Below are 24,442 nucleotides of genomic sequence, written 5' to 3'. Positions count from 1 at the left end.
AAAAACACAAACATGACTTTAAAAATGAGGCATTTTCCCCTCCTTTTCCTTTAATTCTTAGGGTTTGAGTTTTCACTTTCTAAGAATGACTTTAAATTGACTTAGGAATAAAACATTCTAATGTAAGAGCTGCTGGTATGGGGCTCATTTTATTATCTGAAGCAATCACTATTATCAACGTGGAATGCTGACTCTAACTCACTACAGAGATATGGCAAATTCCACTGATCAACTCTCAACTTTGTGTCCATTTGAAAAAATACAACCATCTGCCAAAATGTCCTCCAGGGATAAGCGATCAACAAGATCCAGCATTTAAACCATTCTTACTTAGTGTATTACTGGTCTCTTTTTATTGTTTCTAAATTAAACCTTTGCCATATATTTTCAATGAAAGTATATCTGCCTAGTCCAAAGTAAGTCAGACTGGAGCAGTAACATGAAAAGATGCAGCTCTAGTGTCTACTGTTTTTTAAAGATCTGTGTCCTCTCTTTTCACTTACAGCTAGTTTAGATGCAAGGATGGGCAAGGGATTCATAGAGAATAATTACTTTAAGTAACAACAGTACAAACCTCCCTCTACTTATCAAGGACTTTGATCCCCTTATTCTAAATATCTTTTTACGTGTTAAATATACCTTGCCCACAGTCGCCAGCATCAAACCCACAGGACAAGACATTGCAAGCTTGGTCACAGAACTTATCAGCAAGCCAGGAATTCGCACACCCTTGATTACAGTAAGAGACACTATTGAGTCCTCCGCCAAACTGCCAGGGCTGTCCAATTCCAATACTGCCGGTACCTCCGCCTCCCGCAGCATAGCGACTCCCACCACTGTTACCTGTAGAGGGAGGAGGAAGACAGAATCTTGCTGTGCTTATCATCTTGGAAAAAGGACAGTTCCTTCTTTCTCAGTAGTGCTATCTAGATTGATGCCAGCATTTCGGTCAGAAAAGGTTCACCCCATTGTTTACCAGAAAATTTCATGTACCTTAAGAAGAAAACAAACTAAAAAGGGAGCATCACTTGACAGAGGACTGGGCATGGGATGACCAGGCCTTGGCACTTACTAGCTGTGCAACCCTGAAGTACAAACTTGCCCACAGGGGCATGTAGAGGTGTGTGTGGAGCAGCCTGTCAGAACTGCCAAAACATGTTCTAATATGGGGTGCCGACCTCATCACCAAATGCTAATATTAGTTCTATTAGGGGCTGATGTCTCTGGACAGGTCTCTGGACTGCACGGATCTTGGCATGTCTGTGTTCTCTCACTGCGGCTGCTTACATTTTTCAAAAGTACATCAGACAGAACATAACTTTTGTTTCTTCTAATAGCACTTTTTCAAATCTGCTTCTGCATATGGAATATGGGAATGATAATATCTGTACACATACTCTCTCCTCCTTAGGTCACTAAGAAATTCAAGTGGATAATGGATAATGCTTTATAAATTTAAATGCTTTATAAACTGAAAGGCAATCAATAAATGTAAAAACGTGCTATTATCAACAAATGCAGGTAAGAGATGTAAGAAAGAGAGCGGAGATGCTGAAGAGATAAGATCTTTATTTCTCTTTACTCACTGACAGCAAGCTGCTGCTGAAAGCCACCAGCCGTGAGCTCCTAGAAGAACCAGTTAGAGTGATTCTTGCTCTTGAGTTTACATAATTAAAGATATTCCTGATTTTCATATTTTAAATAATAAAAGGTATTTTCAAGTGCAGGGTCAGCCTGGGAATATGCCCTCAACAAGGGAGAATATGAAAAAACTGAGCCACATGGGGACACTAGTCATTACCTCTAGAATCTATGGATTACTCTATGTATTGTTTTCATACATGAGGAATGTTTAAGTCACTGTACTTATTCAGTGATGATTAAGAATGGAAAAAAAGTTCATAAACATAAATAAATTACATGCGAGCACATCCTTACCAGAGCAGTCACCGCCATCCCAATCACAGGCTGAATTATTACAAGCTTTGTCACAGTAGCCATCTTTAATCCAGGAACCTGGGCAGCCCTCAGCACAATTTGGCACAGGCCACGTCAAGTAAACCTATGACAGAGCCAGAAAGAAAATGTAATGGACACTTTTTAATCTCAAATTAGGATTCCTTTAAAAAAAAAGAAACCGAGCCTCCAGTGAAGGTTACGATTCTCCCTGGGCTGGCTGACTGCATCCACGTGGCCTATTTTACATTGCCTGCTACAGTAGTTTAGAGTCCTGCTCTGTCGATGATTCTTACGGAGCACATTTACTCTTTTCCATTACTCAAGGAAAGCAGACAAGAACTCAACTCATGGATTAGTTTATGATCTATTTTGAAATAAAACAGCAACACGTCAGACTGAAGTACAAAAGCATGCCAAAGCAGGTAGAAAGTATACCACATATTCACTGCTTTTCTGTGACAATTGTCATTAATTCCTGGATGTATTTACCTATAATCTTGTCTCATGGCTGAGAAAAGCAGCCTCAATATCCTTTTTTTTTTTTTAAGATTTTTATTTATTTATTTGAGAGAGAGAGACTGAGAGAGAGAGCACATGAGAGGGGGGAGGGTCAGAGGGAGAAGCAGACTCCCTGACGAGCAGGGAGCCCGATGCGGGACTCGATCCAGGGACTCGGGGATCATGACCTAAGCCGAAGGCAGTCGCTTAACCAACTGAGCCACCCAGGCGCCCCAGCCTCAATATCCTTATCTCTGTGCATAAGGTCCTGTGATAAATTATTAGCACAGTGTTCTAAGTTGTGAACTCGCCTGCTTTCCAAAATGAGTGACCTGGTACATTAGAACTTTTTAATTAAAAAAAATACACTCCATGCCTCTGCATGCTCCATCTATGTGGAATGTCTTTCTTTATCTAGTTAACTCTTACTTGTTCTTCAAAGTTCATTTCAATTCAGATGGGAATTCTTCTCTAGCCCAGTCTGATTTCAACCTCCTGGGCCCCCACACCTTCCCACCGAGGGCACACCTGCCGGCACAGAAATCACTATCCCTAGTTACTGATTTTGTGTGTCTCCCCTGCCAAGCCACGGCTCACCTTGGCAGCCCTACAAACACAAAGGAGGCAACTGAACAGGGGAAGGAGAGAACGAGCACACTGGGATGGCATAAACAGCAAAAGGAAAAGTAGCTTTGTACAATTTGCATTTCCAGTCGCAGGCTTCTGTAACTTAGAAGTTTATGGTGGTAATTCTCCAACTTTTCACTGAATCCTTCTAACAGGGCCACAGGAGTACTCCTAGTTTCCCCACTATGCAGACGGGAAACACACATCAAATCATTGCCCAGGACCATCCTCAACTATTGGCTCCTAGGTCTGTGCTCATAACCACTCTCCATCATGCCTCTCAAAGCCACGATGAGACTGCTGCCTTACATAAAATTTCATCCATGTCTGTAAGCAGAAAATTGAGCTCACTTTTTATCTTGGCCATTGTGCTGATGTTCTAACCATGATTTTGTATTTCATAGTGGTTTTGCTTTCTCTGCTATTGTCATAGTAGAAAATATAGAAGGTGGGTTCTGGGTGTCTGACAATGTAGGGAAGCAAATAACTACTAAGGAGCAGTTTTTGTCCTCCCAAATTGTTAACTCTCCTGAGCTCAGCACTCAAAAAATGCTTATTTGACCCAAACTGTATATATAGTAGTATGTATACTGTTTTCCTGATCTGTTTATAACTCCTAAGTGACTTCTAAGCTAGGCATCCCTTCCTCTTAGGCACTCACCTTCTGACCTTTGGAGTGACTATAAAAATCATCTGGCCAGACATCTTTTCCAAACATGACATCGTCGTTCAGATAAATAAACTTCTGGGACAGCCCTTCGATGCGATGAATGTGACTTTCAATAGCAGGTGAACTAAAGGTAGGCAAGTGGCTCAAATTTCGAAAAACATCCTTTTAAGAAAACAACAACAAAGGCAAGAGAGAAAGAGGGTGGATGAGAATTATTTCATTTTGTCTTCGGTTTTGGAAGGAAGGAAGGGAGATGAGTAGAAGAATCGAAGGGGATGGAGGTGGGGAGGGTGATGTAAAGGGGAATGAAATGAGGGATAGGTGAAGGACAGAAAAGGAAACCAAAGCCTTGTGATATATGGAAAGTCATGGACCTGGTGTGTGACTATGGTCACTCGAGGGTTATCAAGGTTCAGCCAAGATGGAATCTGCCCATTGGTGACAATGAAAATATTCCGAACCCACGGAGCATGCCTCTCAATGGATCGCAGTGAATATCTCAGTTCTTCATTATCTTCAAAACGGCTGGCAGAAACATCTTCGTCCTGCTTAGACTGAGAAGAACATTTCACACATGAAAATGTAAAATACCACTTAAATCACACCTTTCCTCCTGGCTGTCCCCTCTGCCCAATCTTCTTTCAGGGTGCTCTGGCAGACTGAGCCCTACATTTGAACATTACAAAAAACGCACAACATTCAGCATATTTAAAACATAAATACCCAACATTTCTTTTGCACTTTTTAAAAGAGAAGGTTCTTGGATCTGATTCTAGGTCACTTCAGTTAATATTAACCAGTGCCAATGACTGGAAAATTAGAAAAGTTCCAATCAACTCATCTCTCTGTTAAGTCTTCTTCCTTCTTCTAATATAATGACTTATAAATAAATCCTTAACAATCTACACCTTTGATCAGGGTTTAGAAAGAATCTCTGCATCCCTTACCTGGCTAATGGCACTCAGGTCCCATAATAAATATGCAGGACTTATAGTCAGTTCTTTTCCATCAATGGTCATGTTCTTCTTTGTCTGCTTGTTCAGTTCTTGGAAATCTTTGGGGTTATTCAGTTTTAGAAGTGCTACACTAGCCTCTGAATATAACTGTAACTGTAAAATAACAAAAGGGTTACATGTAGAAAAACTGAGCCTCAGAGAAGAGACATCTCTAAATTCCCAGTTTGATCTTTAACCTTTAAATGTATATAATGTATAGTACATATTTAAGTCTATATTATGTATGTGAACCATGAGATGATGGACTCTGAAAAACAAACTGAGGGTTCTAGAGGGGAGAGGGGTGGGAGGATGGGTTGGCCTGGTGATGGGTATTAAAGAGGGAACGTTCTGCATGGAGCACTGGGTGTTATATGCAAACAATGAATCATGGAACACTACATCAAAAACTAATGATGTAATGTATGGTGATTAACATAATAAAAAAATCTATATGATGTATGTTTATGGATTAATTCTAGCTCTCTGTGTAGATTATCAACTAGTAAGCCTATGATCACCAAAAGGAGATGTAAACAGGCCAGACACACTTCCCAAATGAATGGAAGAACCCAGGTATGTAAAACAGAGGGAGTGGTGGAGTTGTGGTAAATGGGACATTTCAGGCCCCATCCAAAAGCCACAGTCACTACTCAGTATCAACAAGTGCAGCAAGATCTCCTAAGAGGCCAGAATCCCCAAGTGTTCTATGAAATCTCCCCATTTTCAGTGCTGGCTCAAATGTTTTCGATTGTCCTGCTTTCAAACAAAACATAACTGGTAACCAATTGTGACCTTTTTTCTAGAATATTACCCATCTCCTTATACTGGGGGAAACTCTGCAATGTAACATTGTGGGATTGGTAGAGAGCAAGCCTGCTAGCAGGGTCTCCAAACAGCTTTTGTGCCCCACACCTAAGAGGAGTGTCTTTGACAGGGCTGCTTGAACAGTTTCCATTAGGAAAAGCACCTTTTGGGACAAAGCTTTCAAAGAAATCATCAGTCTAAGATGATCACAAACATCAGCATGTTTTACAAACAGGCTTTCCCACCACACTACCACATCCGTTTCATGTTCTAACTCTGTATCATTCAATTTCCTATGAAAAGAGGCTTTCGTAGCTTAAAAACGTGGGGGAGAGGACTGAAAACTACTAATCTAGGACAGTGAACCCCTTCTGCTGAATTGACTCTCCTAACAGGGCCAGTTTCTTAATTTATAAAGCAGAGCAAATGCAAATTATTATGGGCTCATTCTGAGCTCTTGTATATGCTACCTGACTATATTTACCTCATCTTTCAAAGTTTTCCTGAGTTTATCCATGCCAAAAACTAGAGATTCAAGTTAGAATTTCATTTATGTTTTTCCCCTTCTTACCACAAAGTGCATGTGAGTGTATGGGTGCAGACATGCACAGGTGTGTACTGCCTTCCTTACTGATTACTTTCTTTCATCCTGACAGCGCCTGGCATATACTGAGCACCCACCGAATGTCAGCTCTCACTGCTGCTGTCACCCTGCCTCAGTATGTTGGGGGACAGGTGGGAGACAGGGTGGATGTTCTTCTATCTGGCTATTTACTGAGTCTCACTGCCCGCCCCAGCCTCCCCCGCTCCATCCCTCCCTCCCATGGTGGCTCCCACAGCACCTCTGAGGGCTCCCTGAAATATAAAAATCACTAAATTTTTATAAATGTAGTACTTCAATACTCTATAAATTTTATTGGGCAAATACCTTTATCTTAATCTCTTCTATACAAACTGATTTTCGTCTGGAAACCTATTTTGAAATTTCACAGACATTTTCCTGACTAGAGAGATGAAAAGTAAAGAGCTTAAGGGAATATTTATATGTTGAAAAAGCTTTTCTGCCACCATAATTAACCAAGTTGTGAGGGGTGAAAAGGGTGGGGAGAAGTATCTTCTGCTAGCCACTAGGTGGCACCCTAATCCTGGACACCTTCAGCAGAAGACAGACAGGAGGTGGTAAGGAAAAGTGGGCGCAGTAAGTGCTGAAGGCTGGATTAGCTTGGGCAGGGGCTTCCATATATAGCTTCTTACATGAAATTATAAGTTTATCTGAATTTTTTTTTCTATTTTTTTACACAGACTACAGTGACCTTCATGTGTGCAAAGTACAGTTGTTAAAAACAACACAACATAAACGGACAAAGGAGGCCACGGCCTCCATGGGGCAGTGCCAAGGCAGAGCCCCATACTCTCAGACCTGGGGAGAAAGGGCCCTGCAGTCCAGCAGATCTAGGGCTGGCAGGCAGGGAGCTGGGGTCTCACGTTAGTCCCTCGTGGTAAAGAACCGGAGATCTGGTGGGCTGGAAGGAGCCTGATCAAGGTGGGGTTGTGGCCTTGGCCCCCTCCTCTGAGTCCCACAGCTCTGACTGCAGGTAATCAGCGAAGAGAGCCTTGGCCCAGCAAAGGACGGGCCCCAGGTGCTGTTTCGCACAAAGTGGTCAAAGTGCATGGCCAGCTCGTTGTAATCTAGCCTGTTGCACCTGATGTGGTCACGGTGCTCCAGCAGGATGGCAAGGCAGAAAAAGAGCATAAATGGGTTCCCCTGGCCAAATTCCTGGGGCGGAGGCAGGCCCAGTGGGGCTGGAGGTGGCAGGGACTTCCCAGGTTCTTGTGGGGAGCCCAACTCTGGCACCAAGGGGGATCCTGCAGCCACATCACCAGCGGGAGAGGCCTCTTGGGTGGATGGTGGAGATGGGGAGGATGGGGAATCAGGGCGCGAAGAGGAGAGTGGGTCTGAGATGTTCAACAAGGGCTCGGAGAGGGAGTTGGAGCTGATGAGGGCGGCTGTTCAGTTTATCTAAATTCTTTAAATTATAAGTTTCTCAAAGAGAGAACAGCTTCTACACCCACCCACTGCAGGCCCACAACAGACAGGTAACATGACTGAGAAATAAAGGTCTGCTACTTTTAAGCCAGAGATTTTGGGGTATTTGTTACTATAGCATTATCTAGTATAATGGATTGATACACCTATACATGGTAGCATAAGGTTAGGGGAAAAACATGCCCACTGATACAACTGAAAAAATCATTCCAGTAATTTGACAACTCAAAAAAGAGTTTTATAAAACTTAAATCAATTCCAGAGTTGCTTTAATCTACATAGGTGTCTATTTTAGAAATGAAACCAAAACAAAGGGTACCATACTTTAAAAGAGGAGGTGCATCAGACAGTTTCAGGGAAGCCACTAAAAGGGGCATTATTAATACAGTTATTACTACAATTTATTGTTACCTTGAATTTGCCCTGAACAGAGGTTTGAGGTGACAAAGTTCAGGTAGGACAATATGCTGTTCCCATCCCACCAGCACTGTCCTTCCTGCTGGAGCAAACACCCTGGTCAGCCTTCAAGGAATCTGTGCAGCCTCTTTCTCTTTGGAAACTTCCCCCATGTCTCTGATCCACACAGACCTGTCCTGCCTCTAAATGCCAACTTGGAGGTCTGTACTACTCTCCTTGATAGCTCATACTATCTTATTTTGCTACTTGAATACTTCATATGCACACATACTGCCTCCAAAACGTAATTCTAGGTAGCTTGAGGACAAGCCCGTGTCTTCTCTTTTGCACACCCACTTAGCAACCAATAGTATTGAATTAAACTAAATGTGAGAACGTACCTGAGAGCTTTGGGAAGATTCTTCCACGTGCTCTAACATATATTAAAGAAGTAAACAACAAAAATCAAAAACCGTATGAAAACCCCACTATCAATGAAAATACAGAATGATTTAGAATGAGCTTAAAATAAAGACCAATGGATAATGTGATTTCCCAAAAGGTGAATTCTGTGTCCATCACACACAATTCTACAGATAAATTAAAGGGTTATTAATCAGATCAAACTAGAAAGCTTTCAACAGAAGACTGTTTGATTTGTAAGACTATACTCCACAGAAAAGTTTTTATGAATTCAAATCTATCATTTTGCAAATGAAAATATTTTCAACCCCCACTTCCCTTCCTGGGGGTGAGGGGATTCTAGTTTTGCTCTAAACAGAATGATAAATGCAAAGTTGTAGTATATATATGACCATGATACCAAAAACCAAAATGACTTCCTTGGAATAATCACACTGCTCAAACATTGCCTTTATATTCCAGGACATGGTACATGGCGGTGTGTTCAGTCACAGCCTTTCTTCTTGCTCATGCCTTCCATAAGCATTTCTTGAGTGGCCCCCTAAGTACCAAGCCTGCAGTAATCACTAGGGGTACACAGGTGAACAGGCAGTATCTGTCCTGGGTTGCTCATACCTGGGCAGGGTGTCCAGGGCAGACCTGAGCACTGGCTGGCTCGGAGGCCACAGGCCTAGGCCAAGGCCTCCTGGAGGACCCTGGGAGGGCAAAAAAGTCCAGCCCGTTGAGGTCCTGAAGTCCAGTGTCTAATAACCCTTTCCTCCCACATGCCACAAAGCACTTCTTTTTTTTTTTTTTTTAAGACTGATTTCTTTTTTTTTTTTTAAGATTTTATTTATTTATTTGACAGAGAAAGAGAGCGAGAGCAGGAGCACAAGCAGGGGGAGTGGGAGAGGGAGAAGCAGGCTTCCCGGGGAGCAGGGAGCCCGATGCGGGGCTCGATCCCAGGACCCTGGGACCATGACCTGAGCCGAAGGCAGGCGCTTACCGACTGAGCCACCCAGGTGCCCCGCCACCAAGCACTTCTAACACACCCCAAACTGAGCTCTGAGTTTCCTTCCCAAAAAACTTGCTTCTCCTACTGAGGCTCCAAAGGTGGTTTAAGCCATCACTTCCATCTTCACTAGTAACATCCACTTCCCCTTTCATTTTTCCTTCCGTCTCCCCAACAGCTAATAAGTCAGAGGGTCATGCTGAGTATTTCTCATGGATGTTTCTGGAACCATTCTCATTACTGGCACCGCTGCCAAGACAGTTGTGGAACCTGAACATCTTGCTGGGCTATGGCTGCAGTGGCTGAACTGGTTTTCTGCCCAGCCTCATCTTTTAATCTCTACCACCATACCTTCAGCTACTATGTTCCTTGGAAACAGATCAAGTGCTCCTCCTAAGGATGCCTCCTGCCTCCAGGATAAAGTCCAGGCTCCTTACCAGAACTTTCTCAATCTGGCCTCAATCTCTTTTCCCAGTCTCAGCACCAGCAAAATCCCTGCCTGGTTGCTGTCTTCCAGGAACAGCTACCTTGGTTTTCTGGAAACCATTGACTTGCAAGCCTCCAGCCCTTTGCTCAGGCTGTTCCCTCTTGTTGGAATGGTCTTTCCCACTTCTTCCTCTGCTGGGAGAATGGCTGCTGTGTTCCGGGCCCAGCTAAAATGCCTTCTATTCTGCAAAGCCTTCCTTGTGCCAGTACACCTAAAGCCCAGGTGTTCTTACAACACTTTGTATAAACACTTACTTGGAAGTGATCATGCCCCAAAATTATTTAAATGCTTTATTCACTCAGTGATCCTTAGCACAGTCCCTGGCACACAACAGACATTTACTAAAAGCTCACACTCTAAATGGACTGGGAATCCAGTGACAGGAAACTTCATTCTCAAGGTATTCATAATAAAACCAGGAAGAGGAACCTACAGAAAGTCACTTGAAGAATTAGCTTCAAATGCTGATACACTTCCCTTCTCTTCCCCTTTCTCATTTTCTCTCTAACCTCCAAAAACCAGAAGTTCTAATCCCTGAAGTTGATTGTAGGTGTTGGCATCGTGAAAATGACGTGCAATGAAAGTCATGGATAATTAGCCTGACCCTCTGAGGAGGTGCTAGCCTCCACAAAAACAAGCCTGGGAATCCAAATAAATCTCCAGCCGGGTGAATAACGGTAGAAGGGGGTATCATCGTGCACAGAGCCTGTAGGTACTACTTGACCAAATCAAGTTATTATCCCACCCTACCTCACCACACTCTATACCACCCAAAATAGTTTGCTGAAGGGTCAATCACTACTTGGATTGGCATTCTTTGGCAGCACACACCCATCCACCAACAGACACCCCAAAAGCAATCAGCACCGGGGAGCAGCTGCAGCAGGCAAAGAGCAGTGAAACCTGACTGGAGAATGGAGATGTGTCATGAACCTTCTTTCCTTTAGAAACATATTATAGTTGGAATCATATAAATAGATTCAAGAATGTCATTCTTGGGACGCCTGGGTGGCTCAGTCGCTTAAGCGGCTGCCTTCGGCTCGGGTCATGATCCCCGGGTCCTGGGATCGAGTCCCGCATTAAGCTCCCTGCTCAGCGGGGAGTCTGCTTCTCCTTCTCCCTCTGCTGCTCCCCCTGCTTGTGTGTGTGCTCTCTCTCTGACAAATAAATAAATAAAAATCTTAAAAAAAAATTTTTTTGCATAAGGAATTTCAGGTAACAAAGTACAGACACACATGTCCATAATTCTAGAACCAACAGCTTGGAAGCCAAGAAGCTAAATAAACATTGGCTGTGGAGAAAATGGAACCCTTGTACAATACTGGTGGGGATATAAATTGGTCCAACCACTATAGAAAATAATATAGAGGCTCCTCAAAAAATTACATAGATAGATAATAAATCTATCATACAATCCAGCAACTCCACTTCTGGGTATATACCAAAAGGAAATGAAAACAGGATTTCGAAGCAGTATCTGCACTCCCATGTTTACTACAGCATTATTCCCAATAGCCAAGATATGGTAACAACCTAAATGCCCATCAACAGAGATAAACAGATAAAAAAGATGTAGTATATATATACAATGGAATATTATTCAGCCATGAGAAAGGACATCCTATCATTTGCTACAACATAGATGGATCTTAGGCTTAGCACATCACACTAAGTGAGAAAAGTCAGACACAGAAAGACAAATACTGTATATCACAAGTGGAATCCAAAAAAGTCAAAATCATAAAAAACATAAAGTAAAATGGTATTTACCATGGGGATAGGGTTTGGGGAATAAGACTGACGTTTTAAAAACACAAACTTTGCAATGAGTACTAAGTAAGCCAGAGGGATCTAATGCACCGTATAATGAATATAGATAATACTGTACTATAATTTTGTAATGTGATAAATACTGCTACAATGGCAATCATATTACAATACATAAATGTATTTAAAGTAGCATGTTGTACACCTTAAATTTACAGTGTTATATGTCAAATTTTTTCAATTCCTCTTCCTTAGAGGAAGGAGGAATACAGTATATATTTTTAAATAACTGAAGATAAGAAATAATTCAACCCCAATCTAGCTGTAAACTACTAGATTTCCAAGTACCATAAAAAAAACTTAAGGAAAATATGAAAAAAATGTCATTCATATTACCATCACACTTACAATGGTCACATAGTGTATCTTAAAACAGTGAAATATTTATGGAAAGAAACAAGTTAAAGGGAATGTTGGGGGTGGGGTAGGATATTAAAAAACATGGTCAAGAGAGCAACTAAATAAGAACTCCACAAACACTGCTCTTCCCCATCACTGCCTACCCATCTCCATCCTCTCACCTCCAAATTGTTAAATGACACGAATAGAAGGAAGTAAGAGTCAGGAACCTGAACACTGTGGCAGAATTTAAAGAACATTTCCTTTTAAAATCAAGAAAACCAGACCCTAAAAAAAATTCTGAGCCCAGAACTTTATGCCTTCTAAGAGAAAAGTATTCACGTTTTACAACCTGGAATGTTTGACAGAACCACAGGTATCTTGACATAAGCTCAAAAGGAAAGAACACCCATACAATAGGGCAAGTGGGTCTGAAAACAATAAATGTTAAGGAAAAGGCATGTCTCAGGGCAGCCTCCAAAGTCAACTCTAACAAATGGCATCAAAGCGTGAAGAGTTAATAGGTATAAATCCCCAAATACATTAGTGGCTCAATTAGCTATTTATGAATAAAGGTTTCACATTATCAACCATTGCAAATATCTGAAGCATACTCCCTTTATGAGTGAAGGCTCTTAATAAATAGGCAGGTTGCAGTCCAAGTGTTTACTTATGTATGACTTCCCTCACTCCCTCCTGTGCTTCCGTTTCCTTCCACTGTAAGTTCCATTCAGGGCTTTTGTCTGTTTTTGTCCACTTGCTATATTCTCAGCAGGTATAACAGCACCTGACACACAGTAGGAGCTCTTTTGTTAAACAAATGAATCATGTTTCTGTCTGGGAAACCAGCAAACCAAATAAGACTCTTAAATTTTTGCCCAAATAAAAAGTAAAGAGTAAGGGGCGCCTGGGTGGCTCAGTTGTTAAGCGCCTGCCTTCGGCTCTGGTCAGGATCCCAGGGTCCTGGGATCAAGCCCCACATCCCTGCATCAGGCTCCCTGCTCATAGGGAAGCCTGCTTCTCCCTCTCCCACTCCCCCTGCTTGTGTTCCCTCTCTCGCTGTGTCTCTCTGTCAAATAAATAAATAAAATCTTTAAAAAAAAAAAAAGTAAAGAGTAAGAATCTTCTGTAAAGAAAGAGCCATCTTCATGACAATACTGTGGCAGAACAGAGACCCTCTTGCTTATGACTGTCAGCTCTACTATAATGAAATGGATCACAAGAGAAGAGTCATGCATTAAATGAAAATGTGCTATACTCACTGCTCTGTTTCCTATGCTCTTACCAGTTTTATTTTAGAAGAAAGATTTTCTGGCAATTTTGTTTTTAGTTGATTTGTTTCCTTGAATGTCAGTGGAAATCCACTCAGGAAAGCCAGATCTTGCATTAGCACTAACCCAGGGACTTCTTTATCTGTGGTCTAAAATAAGAGAGGGAAAAACACAACTCACTTTCCACATCATAAGGCTGGTGAAAACTTACAGCTTCAAAATCAGAATGTTAAGATTACTTAAATCAGCATTCATTAATACCTGTAAGCTAGGCTTAGTGAAAAAGTATACATTAAAAAGCCTCTCAACCGGTGATGGGTATTTAAAGAGGGCACGTACTGCATGGAGCACTGGGTGTTACACAAAAACAATGAATCATGGATCACCACATCAAAAACTAATGATGTATGGTGACTAACATAACATAATAAAATTTAAAAAAAAAAAAGCCTCTCAAGGTAAAACAGCTTTTTATTCTAGTCTACTGCATAGACATAATTAATTTAAAATAACATACCAAATAGCCCCTCCAAACTGTCTGCTTGCTGTTTCCTTTAAACATTCCACTCTGGGCATCTTCAACTACAATAAAGAATACAATAAAAAAGCATGTTTTTAATGAATACTTACCTATGATATCTGCCAAAACACTACAAAGCATTTTGAGAGCTGTTATAGCAGTATAATACATGGTCTCAAAAACAGGTAGTTCGGGGAGACAAATTTAACCCATCCAACAAAAGGGGAATGATGTAACTCCAGTGTACAATTACATGTTAAATTTTGCAGTACTGAAGGAGAGATTCATACAGGCAGCAGAAACATGAAAATGACAGACTGACAGAATCACAGATGTTGGAGCAAACATCAACATATTAAAAAAAAAAACAAAACTGTTTGGCTAGAGTAAAACATTTGGGAGTGGTAGGTACAAGAAGGGTAACCAGAAGGGAGCCCTTGACAGGCCAATGGCATCTAGATTAACAGCAGGGAGCCACTGTAGATCCTAGGGTTCCCCAAGGGTCACAGTGAATTCCTAAAATTCATCAGGTAAGGCTGAATAGAGCAGATTAAGTTAGAGATGGAGAGGGGGGATGACACAGCCCAACTGGGAGACTCCGAGTTCTAAAGATACGGTTTTTTTCTTTTTCTTTTCTTTTTTTTTTTTTAAGATTTTATTTATTTGTGAGAGAGGGAACGAGAGACAGAGAGCATGAGAGGGAGGAGGGTCAGAGGGAGAAGCAGACTCCCTGCCGAGCAGGGAGCCCGATGTGGGACTCGATCCCGGGACTCCAGGATCATAACCTGAGCCGAAGGCAGTCGCTTAACCAACTGAGCCACTCAGGCGCCCAGACTCCGAGTTCTAAAGTGAGGGGGACAAATGAAATCAGCAACTTGATCCTGACATTTGGGGATCCCAGGATCTTGGAAAACAGGAGAGAGGTCAGAAGACTGTAATCTGCAAAATGGGCATAGAAAGCAAGGTCCAGCTTGGCCAACATAGCTGTTGGTTCTGGGCAAGAGTCTCAGATGACCATAAAAACAGAATTGGTGAGCAATGAAAAAATGAAAGCCTTTGCGGTATATTGTTAATCTTTAAAGGAAGCACTGAGCACTAAGAGTAGGAGTTCATTATGAATAAATTTATCAGATATGCACCTGTCTCTCTCTCTCTCCCCATTGACATGGGAGGTTCTACACTGGTAGATCAGAGAATTCTAATAGATGTGGTGTAGCTATTTGTACATAATCTTAGCAAAGGTAACTAATGACATCTCATGTCATCTTTATGGATATAACAGAGACTTAGCCTAGATCTCAAGCTTGGTGGAGTATAACCAATTCTGACTAAAGAATGAAATTATAAAGCTACCATCAACCTAAAGAGAGGTTTTAGAGGTTTGCTGTAGTTTCGGTCTTGTTCCATAATCCATCAAGGTTTTGGAAGACCAGAAGGCATGCTTGCAGAACGTGTGGATTTACACGAAGTAGACAGAGAAGTGATTATCCTGAATAAAACATACTAGGGGTTCCCCAGAGTTCTTACTATTTGGAGCAACAAGTCAAACCTAGCAAAATGAAATCTACAAACCAAGACCTTTAACTTGGCACCAAAAACCAACTATGCAAGCATAAATTAAGAAGTATTTGAGTATTAGCATGTATTCTTTTTTTTTTTTTTCTTTAAGTAGGTCTCCCTGCCCATCATGGGGCTTGAACTCACGACTTCAGATCAAGACTTGAATGCTCTACCAACTGAGCCAACCAGACATCCGTATATTAAGTTTCTTTAAAAAGACTTAGGAGTTTTAGTCCAGGGTGCACAAGCAGGGGAACAGCCAAGGGGGAGAGAGAAACAGACTCTCTGCTGAGCAGGGAGCACAACGTGGGGCTCAATCCCAACGTGGGGATCATGACCTGAGCCAAAGGCAGACGCTTAACCGACTGAGCCACCCACGCGCCCCTGCTCATCGCATTCTGAGTTAAAGCCAAAGTCCCTGTCATGGCTGCCAGGGCCAACCCCATCCGTTACCCCATTACTTCTCTAGGCTCATCTCTTGCCCCTCTCCCTTGTTCACTCTATTCCAGCCACACTGGCCTCCCTGCTCTTCTTCAAATATGCCAGACACACTCCTGCCTCAGGGTCTTTGCACTGGCTAGTCCACCTAACGGAATCACTCCTTGCCCATATATTCATGTTGTTGGCCCTCTCACCTTGAAATTTTCACTCAGAAGTCACCTTCTTGGTGAGTCTGCCTTTATCACCCAATTTCCCCTGCTCAATTTTTCTCTACACCACTTGTCTTCTACAAACTATATAATTTACGTGTATGCTGTATTTATTGTCTGTCTCCCTCTGCCAAGATGTAAACTCTATGAGGGCAAAGATTTTTGTCCATCTCTTCACTGCTGCACCTTCAGCACTGAGAACAGTACCTGGCACATAGTATACACTCAACAAATAATGAATAGTCCCATTCTCTTTGCAAATGAACCACCTGAAAAAAATATTCTACTCTAGCTGACACACTTTAAAAGTAACAGAAACCATGGGGTGCCTGGGTGGTGCAGTCGGTTGAGCATCTGACTCTTGGTTTCGGTTCAGGTTGTGATCTCAGGGTCATGACATGGAGCCCCACATCAGGCTCCTTGCTCGGTGAGGAATCTGCTTGAGACTCTCTCTCTCTTCCCCCTCTGCCCCTCCCCCGTGCTCACTCTCTTTCTCTAAAATAAATCTTTAAAAGTAAAAAATAAATAAAAGCAACAGAAACCAAAGCTCATTCTGAGAAGAACAATCTAGGACACAGACAAGCCCCTAAGAGACAGCTAAAAGAACAGGAATGAAAAGAAATGTCACATCACATGGGAAAGAGATTATATTACATTAGTTCTGGAAGATCCCAGTGGGTACAAATTTAACCAGTGTGAGAAAGCTGTAAGGAAGCACTTCATAATTCCGTGTAAAGGTCAATGTAGTCCGGAGATAAAATGAATTATCACAGGAGAACATTCATTTCCTATAGATCAAAGGGGATAAGCTTGACTGGAAAAACCACCTTGCTGAGAAATCCAGGCCCAGGCTGCAGGGCTGGACTGTGCGACTGCTGAAGTCCCGTCTACTCAAGAGAACCTAGATGACAAGTGCAGTGGCGGAGCACTGGAGGGGGAGAAACGACACATCTCACAAGGAGAAAAAAGTCAACAGCTCTTGATGATGTACTTGAAAGAAGTTAAATGAGATAAATGGAACATAAAATGTGGATACAAATTTTTTATCTAGATCAGGGGTTGGCATTCTATGGCCAAAATTTAGCCACTGCCTGTTTTAGTATGGCCCCAAGCTAAGAACAATTTTGAACAATTTTAAAATGGCTAAATATTAAATACTTATATAAAATACCTACATAATATCCTCCATGTTGCCTATTGGCCCACAAAACCTAAAATATTTATTATCTGGTCCTTTAAGAAAGAATTTGGCAATCCCTGATCTAGATAATTGAGGAGAATAAAGAGTGAGTCTGTGCCCCACTAGAAATGTAAGCTCTGTGAAGGCAGGGATGTGTCTTTTTTGTTCTCTGCTGTTTCCCTGTTACCTGGAACAACATCCAACACAGAGCAGTGGCTCCACAAATCTTTACTGAACAAATGAATAAGTAGTGCAAATAGAAACCCAAGTGGGAATTCAAAAACAGTGTTTAGAAGACTATAGTTTAATACAAATTTTATTCATATCAAAACTTACAACTTAAGTCTTTACTATGTTATAAAATTAGCAGAGGAAAAATTCAAGATTCTCTCCATAGATGTTATAACCGAGTTATAATTCCTAATGTCATTCCTTTTTCTCTCCGGGGAAAACATCACCAGAGTACCTTAAAACTAATTTAAAAAACAAAGCTACTTGGCCAAGGAATCATCGACAGGGTGAAAAGGCAACTTACAGAACGGGACAAAATACTTGCAAACCACCCATCTGATAAAGGATAGTTTTTTCTTTTTTTTTTGTTATTATGTTCAGTTAGCCACTGTATACTACATACTTAGTCAAAAAAAAAAAAAAGAAAAATAGATTCTACAAAACAAAAAAGATGGCATTCTATGTAATAATTACCATCCAATAAAAGAATATAATGGGAAAGGACACCTCACAAGAACACAATTTTACAATAATCCTTAAGAGGACAGGCATCAAATGAAAGAGGTGAAATGCTTAGTACTGAGACACCATGAGGTAACAGACCATTACCGTAAGTGCTCAACGCTCACATACAAGTCTGCAAATTGTAGAGGAAGAATACATCTTTCCACAAAACCAGATGCTCAGTATACAAATACACATTGTAAAGACCAAAGATCTCAAGATAATGTCTGTATTTATTTCAAATAAATAATATTCACTTTTAAAAAAATACACTTTATTGACAGTTTAAAAAAAAAAAGCTAGATTTCGCGAAACAAGAAATCAAGATAATTTGTTATAATCTGTCAAAGATTATATTTTCCTGTATAAAGTATAACTTAAATACAAAAATGTTATTTATACAAAATAATTCAGAAACAAATCTATAGTGTAAAGGCAGCGATATCTATACTTAGGTTACAATTTTCTTTCAAATTACAAATAACTTATTAAGTGCCAAGAAGACAGCACGATGTTAGACACTGTGAAGGACACAAACTGGTGAGTGATAAGGTCTCTGCTAGATTAAGAAATTAGATGAAGACACCATAAACTACTACGTAATCAAAAACTAAGTTCTGGGGCGCCTAGCTGGTGTAGTCAGTTAAGCATCCGACTCTTGGTTTTCATGATCTCAGGCTCATGAGATCAAGCCCCACATTGGGCTCTGCACTCAGCATGAAGTCTGCTTGGATTCCCTCTCTCTCTCTGCCCGCCCCCTCTAAAAAATAAATAAATCTTTAAAAACAAAACAAAAAAACCCCAAAAAGTAAGTTGTGAGTGAGGTTAAAAGTACTACAGGGATACAGAAAAGTAAAAAGAATTAGAATCACTGTGAATGTACTGTCCAGGATCTTCATGGAGACAGAGGTGGGGCTGAAAAGAACGGGAGGCAGGCTGGGAGAGGAAGAGGACCAGGACAGCAGCACCACATGTGTGAAGAAACTGGCAGCCTCGAGGAGGGCAAGAGGGCAGGGGAAACAAAGGGCAGAATCAGGGCTGGGTCCTGAACACCAGGAAGGGGAATTTGTAACAAAGATATATATAACAAATACATACTACTGTATTATTGTCTTCAAAAAGGAAGCAAGCAAATAAAATCAGAACTTTCTGATTTATTCAGATTGTGTGCCGGACAGATTGGAGAGGAACTTTATAGGTAGAGGAGCTAGGCAGCTATCACGGGAGCCTGTGTGAAGGAATTCAGTCTGGTGCAGAGGAAGTGAGATGAGTAAGAAAGCGGAGAATCATTTGCGAAAAACAAAAGCAAGTAATAGGGTGAGGTTAATCTATTAGGGATGGATGTAAAAAGTAAGAACACATCAAAGATATTTCCAAAGATTTAAGCTGGGAGGTATGACACTAAAAGAATGGGAACTTGAGAACAGGACTCAATGCTGTAAAGGGAACATGACAGTTTTCATTTTACACAAGTGAAACACATGTAGCCTCCAAGGAGAGAGGCTCAGTGCAGAGGAAGCATGAGAGACAACAGGCCAGAAGAGTCACAGGCATGGGGCTCACCAGCTCAGTGGCCAAGTGGGAGGATGGGATCTCTAGATGTGTGCATTATTCTATGCCAGAAATTACAATTTCAATTCTATTATCTGACCAAATCAACTGTATAATCAGATAATTCAGAATGGAAAGTAAGAATGTTCCAGGTATGTTCTGTTCAAACTGTAGAAAATAACCTTGCTGAAGAGTTATATGGTAAAAAATAATAATAGTAATAAGCCTCCACAATAAGTCAGAGCCAAGAGAATAAGGTAAATGAAGTATCAAATTTAAGGTCCTAACCACAGCACAGAAAGGCGAGTGTGTTACACGGAGTAAGACATATGCAATCCCTTTCTGAAGTTAGGGCTGAAATACAGTGGCAGCTCTTTTGCTTCTGTTTTTATGTTTTTAGTTTATCAGGTACTTCTTTAAAACAGAATCATGTCTGTTCCATTCAGAATTTTGTTACTCAAAAAGCCAATGATGACATGATTTTAAAATACCCATAAGGAGATCTTACCATTCTTAGCACTGTCGAAAACAACAACTGAGACATTAGTGGAAGGGTTTTTTGGTTTTGCAACATTGAATAGGTCACTGGCAGAATGAAAAGATGGATAAAGAGATGGCAGGTCCTTCAGTGTGATGTTGGCTGGCAGGGCTGGGTCCAGGATGAGCATTGGCACCTTGACGCAGTGTGTCAGCAAACACTCCAACTGCTTCTCACTGGAAACAGACACCAACATGCTCAAAAACAGTCTTGAAAAACTGATCAACATTGAAAAGCTCGTTGGTACTACTAAATTTTCTAGATATTTTTCTATATCCTATAAAAATCATATTTAATAAAGGAATCTTATCTCAAGAATATAAAAATATAGCAAGTATGATATAAAATTATTTTAAACAAGTACAGCTTCTAAAGAAAGCGCTTTCAAACTGCTATTAATATGATTGCCACCAAAATTTACTAACTCAAAGGTGCACAAGAAATTAAGCATTTCATTACTACCATTTTAAAGATTTTTTCATAATTCCAGTGAAGTCTACCATTAGGCAGATTAGGAAGTAGATAAATTCTGTTTACAGAATTTAGTCAGCCTACCAGATACAACTTACCAATTCACAATTAAATACACTGGAGAGACACTACACCAATGTAAATAAAAGCAAATGTGACAATGTTCTAAGATGAATGTATGAGATATTTCTATCTAAACATAAGGAATACCTAGAATAAACAAATTACCTAAATAAACAATGGACAAAACACGGCTGGAGAATTCACAAAGTGGGAGCTACAACTAGTTAATATATAAAATTGTTCCACCTTACTAATATTTAAAGAAATGCAAGAGAAAATGAGGTATCACATTTTGTTTACTAAATTAGCATCCCTCAAAAAATGGACTCAATGTTAGTGCAAGCACAGTACACCTATTCCTCTTGAACACTGCAGGTGGGTATTCCCCATTTCCTCTCTGGAGAAGCAATTTTATAGCAAATGCATGTGTCCTTATTTAGACCCATAAAAACTTATACATATGCTTCTTCCTCGGTAGTTTACTTCCAGGAATCTAATGCAAGTAGGAGAAGAGAAGCAAAACAGGAAAAACAAACCCACAAACAGAAAATGCGACAAACCCAAATATAAGATCACAAAATATTTACAACAGTGAAAATACAGAAGTGCCCAACATTTAGTAAATTATAGTACAGTTACTTTATGGAATATTATACAACTATTAAAACTGAGAAGCATGAAGATAATTTATCAACATAGATGTACAGATCACATAAAATTTGAAAAGGAGACAAAATTGTACATAGATTATAAATTACAAAAAAGATTATAAATTACAACTATAAATACATGTATGAAAAGGGAATAATAAAATGATCACAGTTGTTGACTGAGGACCATAGAATTATGTGAGCCTGTTCTTTTCAAGGTCCTTTCAATCCTTCTGTAACGTGGCAGTATTACTTTGAATAATTAAAAAATTTGTTACTTAAAAATAACAGTATTTAAAAAATTAAAAATATTAACAGTGTTATTAAAAGTAGTATATATTAGTATTAAAAAGTATTAACAGTAGTATTACAGTAGTATATTTATAAATAAATATATATAACAAAGAAATGATTCAGAGGGCACTTCTAGACCTCAAAATTCCTCAGGATCATTTCTATAAAATAACTTTTTTTTTTTAAGATTTTATTTATTTTATTTATTTGACAGAGAGAGACACAGCAAGAGAGGGAACACAAGCAGGGGAAGTGGAAGAGGGAGAAGCAGGCTTCCCGCTGAGCAGGGAGCCCGATGCGGGGCTCGATCCCAGGACCCTGGGATCATGACCTGAGCCAAAGGCAGACGCCTAACGACTGAGCCACCCAGGTGCCCCAAAATAACTCTTTTAAGTCTAAAAGGTTAAGTGGGGGAGTGCAGTTAACAGAGACTTCCGCTGGACAGTGAGGCAGTCTTGTTTTAAGGGCCTATCAGAGTCAGTTATGATTTAAATCATGATAGGCACATCTGATTCTTGGCATTGGGCTAAATCCTCTTCCCAAGTCCTTAAATATAAGACAGAACTAGGACAGCTTTTTAAAGGAAATATATTATGAATACACAATTGAATGATGGATATAAATTCTAGAAATGAAAACACTGGGTATAAGTCATACTTTAAGTGGACCAAGAGAACAGAACACTAAGACAGATTAATGAAAACAACAGAGAAGAAAACCTTACCATCCAGAAACCTAACCCATCCGGAAACGATAAAGCTTTGGTTAGGTACAACCTGAATAAGAGTTCTCAATCAACTATGCCTTTGGCACTGCAAGATCTTCCATCTAATGGAGGCACTTAATTTGGGGGTCAAAAACTAGCAGATGAGGGACTGAAGAGGAACAATAAATACAAAATACTGTGTATCCAACAAAAACAGGTGAGAACCCGGAAGTTTCACTTCAATACTTCAACTTCTATTCCTGAGAATCAAAACACTTACCTCTTCTTAGTTGGTTCTGTTGTGTTCTTCCCAAGGATTTCTCTAATGAAAGCAAATATATTTCATTACATATGCATGGGCTAGTACTAGTCCTAACTGTGAACAAGAGGTAACTGACAACATTGATTTTCTTGGTTACTCCCCCTGGAACTAACCAGTAGGTTAGGAAATATAATGCTTACAACATTTAAGGTGCGTAATAAATTTTAAGTTTCAATGAAATATGCTCAAGTTATTATCATCACATACCTCCCACAGTAATCAAAAAATTAAGTAACTTAAAATTTAAGTGTTTACATTTTACTAGTAAAACATGGTACCAGGCTGCCAAAGTCATTTTCATGCACTGGGAAGGTATAATATTCTCTAACACAAAGAGAAAGAGACAATTTGTTGCAGTATAATTTGGTCAATGACCTGCAACTGGGGAGCACCCATTAACATTTACAAAGAAATGAATGGAGAAATTCTCAACAAAAACTGCTAAGGAATTATAGCTCTAAAGGCTCTCCATTCAAGGGCATTGTACCTTTCTCAGATAAAAGAAATAAAATGATCAAAACTCCGTATATAAAAAATTAGCAAAGTTTCTAATTCCATATTGTATGATTTGATATTAAAAAGGATAAAAGGAATATACTTTGACTTTATCAAATGGAAAAAAGTTAATTCTGTAGGCCTGTTTTGTTTTTCAAGGGAGTAACGGGTCTTACCATGAAGCTACGTTGAAAAACAAACATCTTATTTCATGAAGATATCACACCTGTGACTCAGCCTGAGTAAGCAGGAAGTCTAGGGCTTTCTCGGGAGGCTCCTTTCCGTTTGGGGCCCTCGGAGAACAAGGCATCACTGGAGTGGCACAGTCATAAAATGGCCATCTTACGAAGTAAGGCCAAGAGTCACTGAAGTGGTCACTAAAATTCCTTTCTGAAATGCACTGTTACTTGTACTCCTAGAACTGTGTGTGTTTTGTTTTTAAAGAATCAGTTTTACCTCATTGCTTTCTGCTCCTCCTCCATCTGTTCTCTGACTTGCTGTAGTTCCTTCAGTAGTTCAAGATCTGTGCCATTCACCCAGGTATAAACCACGTCAATTGGCATGGGCAGACAGAGCCTAGGGCAAACCCACAGGTCTTCCAGCTTACATGAATTTTTCCAGTACATTTGGGAATAAGAGTATAACAGGGCTTAAATTCAAAGGTTATGAAAAAAAATAATCAATGAAAAGGTAATCCAACCAGCCAACCATACCATAGAATTGCATGTTTTCAAACTGGTGCTGGGAGACTATTTGTTGAGAACTTTCTCTGCAAGATGCATGCAGATCTTTATGCAGTTCTGCATTACTCCACTTTAAGACTGTCAGGAGGTCTCAGAAGCTCAGTTTACACTCCTACATGCTCAGTTTAGCAAACAAGGGTGCTGTGATGCAAATGTAGCCAAACATAGAAATTAGAAGCTAAGCAAAACTACCAAAAAGGAGTTATCCAACAGTTCCTAATGAAGACCCAGCCCTATTTAATGCTGCAGCCTTCCTTATTCCCTGCTGCCCCAAGTCCAGCCCCTCCCAACCCTCCTTCCCCTGCCCTGCTTTTTCTTGTCTTCATAGCATTTACCACCTTCTAACATATTAAATAATTAACATGTTACCTACATTGGTAACTGGATGTGTCCCTCCCCCAGAATATAAGCTCCAAGAAGGCAGGAAGCTTTCCTGTTTTGTTCCCTAAGGTATCCAACCAATTAGAATAGTGCCCAGCGCACAGAAGCTCAGTATTTGTTAAATGAGTCAATGATATATATGAAACACTAGAACAGACCTTCCTGAAACTGCTTGATTTTTTCCTTATTATCTTTTCCTCAAAAAAGTCAGGCAGGCATCTAATTCGTATCTCACCTAAGTCTCAT

General features: G+C 40.3%; 1 protein-coding gene across 6 annotated transcripts in view; it reads right to left on the bottom strand.

Annotated features, from left to right (window-relative positions):
- GNPTAB (N-acetylglucosamine-1-phosphate transferase subunits alpha and beta) overlaps window positions 1-24,442 on the bottom strand; it is a 73,953-nt gene that overhangs the window by 17,900 nt on the left and 31,611 nt on the right. For 2 of the 6 annotated variants that reach the window (XM_045872741.3, XM_064590732.1), the window contains 10 exons: window positions 23,529-23,721; window positions 22,536-22,577; window positions 20,042-20,247; window positions 13,855-13,919; window positions 13,352-13,486; window positions 4,702-4,863; window positions 4,129-4,308; window positions 3,746-3,916; window positions 1,939-2,062; window positions 640-843 (listed from right to left, as the gene is read on the bottom strand). In XM_045872741.3, the coding sequence (XP_045728697.1) occupies window positions 640-843; window positions 1,939-2,062; window positions 3,746-3,916; window positions 4,129-4,308; window positions 4,702-4,863; window positions 13,352-13,486; window positions 13,855-13,919; window positions 20,042-20,247; window positions 22,536-22,577; window positions 23,529-23,721 (1,482 nt within the window). The remainder of the gene's footprint in view (window positions 1-639; window positions 844-1,938; window positions 2,063-3,745; window positions 3,917-4,128; window positions 4,309-4,701; window positions 4,864-13,351; window positions 13,487-13,854; window positions 13,920-20,041; window positions 20,248-22,535; window positions 22,578-23,528; window positions 23,722-24,442) is intronic. The other 4 variants (XM_045872742.3, XM_064590733.1, XM_064590734.1 and 1 more) reach the window with 3 other exon arrangements.

The sequence above is a fragment of the Mirounga angustirostris genome, unplaced genomic scaffold, assembly GCF_029215605.1.
Source record: "Mirounga angustirostris isolate CCGP_5_RB_7025 unplaced genomic scaffold, mMirAng1.0.hap1 SCAF_5, whole genome shotgun sequence".
NCBI lineage: Eukaryota > Metazoa > Chordata > Mammalia > Carnivora > Phocidae > Mirounga > Mirounga angustirostris.
The sequence above is the reverse complement of the archived record's forward strand: the minus strand, read 5'-3'. Positions and strand labels throughout refer to the sequence as shown.